We start from the raw sequence: 7,813 nt of genomic DNA, 5'->3' as shown, positions 1-7,813 counted from the left end.
TTTCTTGCCACACTAAAATCAAATGATACAGGGGTAACTTTTCGCATGTTCAACAAAGATTACAATTTAACTTGGAGTGAACTAAGTACATGTCTAGGCTTTGATCAAGACTGTGAGCTAGACATAGATCATGCTTTGCAAAATTTTGACTTAGCTAAATTTTGGAAGTTGATTACTTGCTCCAATAATCTTTCTGTTCGTAGACCTGTCCAAATCCATAACCCAACCTTAAGATTCATGTACATTTGGATCATAGTCACTCTCTGACCTGGTCCTAGTATGGATGATATAGGCTGTAAAGAATTGCAAATCCTTTATGCCATGGTAAACAAAATCAAATTTTCACCAGTCAAGTGGCTAGTACCTTTCTAGATTTCCTCCATTGCACCTAGCATGCCCCTATGCTTTACTTCACTTATCACCAGAATTGTTGAATCTATGGGTTTGCTTGAAACAAATGAAGTAGAGTACATCCAGGAGGATAGATCTATTTTAGGTGAGTACACATTTAGGAGTGCTAATTTGATTAAGAGAGATCCCAGAAATGGCCTTAAAATGATTTATGGGAACCATCCCATTGAGGTCTCTCTCCCCAATGAGGACCTTTGGTTGTATAATGCTTCATCACTAACCCTGAGGCTAGGAAGAGAGAATAGAACCAACCCTCTTATGTTGCACCACAAGAGGAGGATGAGGTGAACTCCATGCACACGGAAACACCTCATCACTCCAGGACGTCTTCATCAACGAACAGCAGACCACCTTGCAGCTCATGCAAGAGAACTTGGACATGGCCCAAAGCCTCCAAGCTAAGAGTGACTACCGATGGGACCAGTGGTTTGGGTATCAACCACCCCAGTGAGCAAGAAGGCAAGCTTGGGGGAGATTCTCTCCCCCACTAAGGTATGTTTATCCAAGGTAAGTTTCCAAACCCCCTATTTTAATTCATGCTTTATTGCATTTTGTTTGTTTCCTTCTGGCATAATAAAAAAATATTTATTAGCTTTATTTCCTTTTTGTATATATGCGTCATGTATGCTACCCTTCCTATGGAAATGATGATGAAATTGCTAGTTAATGTCTCTCTAGTACTTGTTTACAAATTAGCATTTCTCTAAGTATGGACTACTTAGCATTCTTAACCATCATGAACTTGAACACTTAGTGGGTTGCAAGTGCTAAAACAAAGTCTAAGTTGTTGTGACACATGATATAGCTAAGATAAGAGATCTATACTATTGTTCTAAACATGCTTGGTTGCCAGAGAATTTATTTTTTAAAAGATGAATAAAAACTTAATTGTTCCTCAATGGTGATAAATTCCTACCACAAGCCATATATGCTCTACATGATAGAAACCCAGCACATAGGCTGCTTGCTTGTGTTGAGAGTTGTCAACTCTTGTTGACCCTTGGTTTAGAGTTTTGTCATGCTCAGTGAGATCAAGATCCACACCATCCACATACAACTGCTGCTCCTACACTAGGAGTATGCAACATTCCATTCCATTCCACCAATTATAGATGCTCCATGCTCTAAGTGTAGAATCTCTCTCTAATAGCTAGATGTTAGATGAGACACAAAGGAAAGGCTATAAAAAATAATCATCTTGTTAGGAAGGACATCATCAAGTCCATGAAAAAAAGAGAAAAATGCTAGCCTTGTCTCAATAGAAAAAAATAGAGAGAGCACAATCAAATAAAGGAGCCATCTATCCATCATACTCATACCACCTTTCCACATATATCTTGATCTCGAGCATGACATTACTCTTCCTCCAAGGATCCAAGGTTTGACTTCACAACATATGCAATGTAAGTACGCCATCCCCTTGTTCCTACCTTGAGCTTCACATAAGCCTTTATTATAGTAGGATTACATAGAGAAGGCAGCTTACTCATATGTCTCGGTAAGGATTTATACACCACTTGAGTGACTTGATAGAAACCATATGAGGAACATTAATATTTCTTTAGAAAAACTTAGCAAAAACCTCTGGCATAAAACTTGCTAAAGAATGAGAAAAGTAGATGTCCAGTCAAAGCTGTTCTATCTCTCAACATCCCAAGACTGAGTTAATGCTATAAGCCCCATGGGTGCTAAAGTAACATTGGTGTATTAGCATTGCTAAGTTTTCCATTCAAGGAGAAGCTCTTTGTTGTGCACTTAGTACTATTAAATGTTAACTTAGTGATAATACCTGATCCGATCGAACCAAGTCTTGATTGTTTGCTCGGGACGAGCAAAGGTTAAGGTTGGGGGATCTTGTTGACAGGAAATAAGACCCAGTTCTATATACTCAAAAGCCCATCAACAGTCCTCGATTGAAGGAAGATAAGTATCACATGAACACATTTATCACTAATAAAGTTCCACTTGTACTCTTAGCTTGTTCAATGCAGGGAAGAAGGAAATGAGCCCTGTGGGCCCCGTAACCTAGGTCGACCGACTGGGGTTTGGGTCCACTAGGGGCTCCCCTCCATGGCATGAGCCATGACATACTCCAAGGAGTCAATCTCAACCCTTAGATCCAAGTATGCTTGCCCTCAACGGTTCAAACACCTAGCACATGGATCCTTGGGCCCACATGGAAGCAAGCAAGTGTGCAACTAGACTCAATTTTGGACAACACTTCACATGACAACTGGGGACACCACCAGGAGGCCAGTGGTGGGCCAGGGGCCACAAAGGTCGGTCGGCTGACCAACCAATTGGATGGTGCCACCTGGCCTAGCCTCCCACTGACTTAAGGATCTTCCAGAAGGTCAGTCGGACCCACCGTCAGCCAAAGGGCAGGTCGACCGACCTACAAGTGGGCCCCATCTAGAGTCGGTTCACTCCCACTGACCTTCCTCTTGTGTGGCAATGCTCCAACCGTCCATCTATGGCGGTTGGGAGGTCGGTGCATCCAAGGGTGGAGAAGGAAGGAGCATGCGGATCGCTGACGTGGCACCCCCACTCTCACCCCTATATAAGGAGGGGTCCTCCATCTCACATAAGACATCTTCCATCTACCATTTCATTTCCAAATCCCACTTGGGAGATCAAGTGTAGTGTAGTCTAGTCTAGAGTGGGAGTTAGAGTCGAGTCGAGCGAAGCTCGGGTCTCCGGAGCTATCTTCTGGAGAGACTGGTATAGCTCTTGTACCTTTTCTCTTGTATTACATTCTTTACATTAATATAGTCTTTCTTTACTTTACTAAGTATTTACTTCAAGTCTTTACTTTGAGTATTGCTTAGTGCATTACTATACTTGTAGTAGTGTTGTGTCTTAGTATTATTAGTGTAGTTGCCTTAGTTAGATTAGTGTCTTCAACACCTTGTGTGTGTTCCACTACCATTAGGGGCTTTGGATATTTACGTGATAGTTTAATTTATAAGACTAGTGTAAGTGAGGTGCTTAAGCTAGCGCTTATTAGTGGATGCCACCGTATCAAACGTGTTAGCGGGCGGCGGCGAAGCATGACAGGCCTCTGCTTCCCAGTGTTGGTACCCCTTATCTTATAATTGTAAACATCATTTTGATAAATAAAATAAATAGATGTTAGGGCTTTGAACTAACATTTCCACAAGTTTTGTTGCAAATATCAATTTCAGGTATGACACATGGAAAGGCGCAAAAGACACGAAAAAGCGCACTTCAAGAAAGCGTATTCAGAAAAGGCGCAAATCAAAGATAAATGGAAAAGCCCACCAAAACACCGAACTGGATCCAACCGTAACCACGGGAAGGATCAGGGCCCAGAGATGAACCGACCACTCGAAGGTGGTGGCCAGGGGGGCCCACCAGTGGTGCGGGCGCACCCTGGTGCGGGCGCACCCCCCGTGGCGGCAACTCGGTCCCACCTTTTTCAGGCGGTTGCATGGCGGCATGCTTAGGACGGTTTCACCTCCTACGAAATTAAGATCGCCATGAACCATCCTTGTTGGGCTATAAATAGATGGCTCCACACCATTCAACACACACACCATCATTTGGAGCAATACACCTCACATCTCTACACTTGTTCTTTAGTTTAGATTGAGTAGTAGAGCAAGGCATAGCTAGCAAGGAAATCTTATCTCCTTGGAGGATCTTAGAGCTTCTTGGTATGAATACAATTTAGTTCTCCTCCATGAGCAAGTTCTTATCTTATTTATATGATTATGCAATTGAATTAGAGTATAGTTGTGTTCATATCTCGTTCATAGTACATGAACCAGTTCTTAGTTCTTGTGCTATGTTCTTGATGTGTTCATCCTTGTTCTTCGTCGTTCATTGAATTAGTATGAATAGACAAAGGATTAAGATTAGGGTAATGGTTCATTGGGCTGTGATGGCCACTCTTGGGGTTGGGGTCCCGGGAGGCTAGGAGGCATTTCTAATTACATGGGCGAGGTGCTCGGTTATGCGGAGATCAGCAGATGCGCGGGTATCTTTCGGGTAGAGGGGTAGGTGGCAGGGTAGTGACAGCCCTGTCATCCCTGGTATTCCCCCACGATCAGGTATTTTGGTAGGAGTTATGTAAAGTCCCTATCGGCTGGATGTCCAGCTGCGGGGATCTCCCCAGAGCCTCAGACTTAGTTCTAACTCTAGTTATATTGAATAGATGTTCTACTAACAATTCTTTTCATAGTTATATAAGATCAATGCCGGCTCAAGTAGTTGTTCTTTATTTCTTTTATTTCCTTATTTTCTCTTTATTCCTTGAGGTTGCCCCAATGAGTGTGTCCACTATCCATATTTTAAGAGCCTGCCATGACCCCTGATTAGACTATGTCTACCTATGCATCTCAATAAGTGATCATGCTACAAACCAAGCTAGATGCATTTGTTACGCCCTCCTACAGGTTTAAATACAATAACCCTTGAATACTCACAGGTTGAAATGCTACAATGATAGTTCTGTTCGCTTGCAGTTTTATTCTTTATATTCATGAACTATTGATTGGCGTACCTAAGTATCGTTACTTAAGATTGTAAACTCTGTGCATTTATCTGGCGCCGTGCTACAACTTTGCATATCATAAGTAAGGATGGTTAGGATGGCTAATCCAACAATCCTAATTATTGTTACCAGACTGCACTGCTAAGGCCGGAGCTGTTAAAGGCCTTGGGTTATCTCTCTGACGTAACGATAGTTATGGTATACCAACACCCGACATTTCTAGTGCCATTGCTAATGATGGATTTATAGTCCATCTTTAGTAGTGATGCTAAGAAATGCCAACAAGCATTTCTGGCACTGTTGCCAGGGAGGGCAAAGAACAATGCAAACATCTAGCTTTGGCATTTAGCATTGATTACAAAATAAGCATTGGTAGCCATAGTTTAAGCATGCCAATCTTTGCTGTTTTCTTCTTCTTTTTATTGGAATGAAAATAGGATAGTGTATCAGCGGTTTCAACTTGCCGGCAAACTTCAACAACAATCCGGAGGCACTCCTAAGGAAGAAAAGGACTCATGTTGTTTCTTCCTCTACCACGCCACCGACAGTCGAACCAATCACCCCCGCACCATCCGTTTCAACCACCATGGCCACGTCAGTCCGCGACTATTCCACCCCCGCTATTGCCAACATGCTCGTTGGGCCCGCAGTCAACACTGGGAATGGAAACTTCGAGCTTCGCACTAGCCTACTCACGATGGTGCAGGCAAACCAGTTATGTGGTTTGCCAAGTGAGGATGCAAATGCGCATCTACAGAACTTCCTTGAGCTGTGCGAAACCATCATCATCAAGGATGTCACACCTAAAAGCATCTAGCTCCGCTTGTTTTCCTTCTCCCTCTCGGGGAACGCGAAGCAATGGTTCTACCAGAGCAAGGAAGCTGTCAACATGTGGGACAAATGTCCCATGGCGTTCCTCGTGAAATTTTTCCCCATAAGCAAAACAAATGCTTTGAGGGGAAAGATATCAAACTTCCAGCAGACTTCACTCGAATGCATTCCTAAGGCATGGGAAAGGCTCCAGGAGTACATCCGGGCCTGCCCCCACCACGGGATGGAAGATTGGCTCGTGCTTCAGAATTTCTGCGAGGGGCTCACGCCCATGTCTAAGGGGCATGTCGATGCCACTGTTGGAGGCGCGTTCCTCTCCCTGACCATCGAGAATGCTACGACATTAATTGAGAAGATGGTAGCCAACCAGAGTTGGGAAGAGGAACGCAAAACACAAAAAGGCATGCATATCGTGAAGGAGATGGATCTGCTTGCCGCAAAAATAGACCTACTAATGAAGAGATTGGACGGACAGGCCACGGATCCTACCACCAGCACTGTCCAAGCCATCCACTCATGCATGACATGTGAGGAATGTGGGAATGTTGGCCACATGGGGATCAATTGCCCTAGAACCCAGGAGGACGCATCGTTCATCAACAACGGGTTCTCCCAACAACAGCAAGGTAATGGGTGGAACAACCAGAACCGCCCCTAAGGTTATTACTCCAGTTTTAATTCCTCCCAGCCTTCGCTAAAAGATCTTGTGCTAGGTCAGGCCAAAATCATTGAAAATCTTGTTAAAAAGCTTTCTGAAAACGATCAAATGTTTGTCAACATAAATACAAAACTCGATGGCCTGACCCTATCTGTTAGAGATCAGCTAGCTTTTAATAAGAAGATCGAGTTAAAAGTAGCTCAGCTTGCTTCTGCCACTAAAGCTGTGGTTTCTCCTGATTCTGTGGAAAATATAAATGCGGTGACCACGAGAGGGGGTAAGACCACTCATGATCCCCCTTATCCTAACCATAAGACAGGAAGGGCGCCACGGCAACAGGAGGAAACACAGGCAGAAGGGCCGGCTCAACCAACAGAAGAATCCATGGAAGACAAGCCGACCCCAAACAACTATGGGGACACCACGATGCTACCCTTTCCCACAAGAGAAAGGAGGAAGAAAAAGAACGGAGATGAACAGTTCCTCCGCTTTGTGGAAATGGTCAAAAAGATGCACGTCAATGTACCGTTGATGGATGTCTTGCATATTCCGTCCTACTCCAAGTTCATCAAGGACATCATCAACAAGAAGCGACCATTACCAAGCTAACAGAAGAATGTAGCGCAGCTATACTCAATGAGCTGCCTGAGAAGAAGTAGGATCCTAGGTGCCCCACAATCTCTTGCTTAATTGGGGCCCAGCAATTCGACCACACCCTATGTGATTTGGGGGCGAGTGTGAGCGTCATGCCGAAATCAGTCTTTGACAGGCTGAACTTCACCAACTTGGAGCCAACCACCATGACACTCCAGTTAGCAGACTCGTCAGTCTGGTACCCGGCAGGTATTGCTCAAGACATCCCTATCAAGATAAGAGGATACTATGTTCTAGTGGATTTTGTGGTGCTCAACATGGAGCTCACTAAAGAAACACCACTAATCCTGGGAAGACCATTCTTGAGTACGGCTGGAGCACAGATTGATGTTGGGGCTGGAGAAATCCGCTTCAACATTAATGGCCAAGAAGAGAAGTTTGAGTTCAGGCCACGTCGTCAACAAGAGTGCAACATGATATGCATCCTCTATGGGCCAAACCCCCAAGGCATCAGGCAGGTTGAGATCTAGCCTCAACTTATTAAAAATACAAAAATATCTAAGAAAAAACCGGAGCTAAAAGAAAAGGCGGCTCCTAAGAAAAATAATAAGGAGCAAAAAAAGAAAATAGCTCCTAAAAAGAAGGAAAAGAGGGACGAAGTCCCAAGCCTTCACAACTGAAGCAGGTGTGGAAACCAAAGCAGAAGGTTGAACAAACTTCCACACCTCCAAAGGTGATACTGCTAAAGTGGAGGCCCAAGCAGGTGCAACCGTCTACTCCTCCTAAGACGGATGTGCCATCAT

General features: G+C 44.0%; 1 protein-coding gene across 1 annotated transcript; it reads left to right on the top strand.

The window, feature by feature from the left end:
- LOC110432678 lies at positions 5,835-7,025 on the top strand. Its single transcript, XM_021453458.1, has 2 exons — positions 5,835-6,384; positions 6,472-7,025. Exons 1-2 carry the CDS (start codon positions 5,835-5,837, stop codon positions 7,023-7,025), a joined length of 1,104 nt encoding a protein of 367 aa, XP_021309133.1.

The sequence above is a fragment of the Sorghum bicolor genome, chromosome 2 (assembly GCF_000003195.3).
Source record: "Sorghum bicolor cultivar BTx623 chromosome 2, Sorghum_bicolor_NCBIv3, whole genome shotgun sequence".
In the NCBI taxonomy this organism is placed as follows: domain Eukaryota; kingdom Viridiplantae; phylum Streptophyta; class Magnoliopsida; order Poales; family Poaceae; genus Sorghum; species Sorghum bicolor.
Note: the sequence above shows the minus strand (reverse complement) of the source record. Positions and strands in the feature narration are given on the sequence as shown.

What these genes read in the sequence shown, in the direction of transcription:
- LOC110432678 (XM_021453458.1), top strand. Translation starts at nt 5,835, where the DNA reads ATGGCGTTCCTCGTGAAATTTTTCCCCATAAGCAAAACAAATGCTTTG. An exon ending in GTTCTCCCAACAACAGCAAG is followed by an intron (nt 6,385 to 6,471) that starts GTAATGGGTGGA and finishes ATCTTGTGCTAG; the next exon opens with GTCAGGCCAAAATCATTGAA.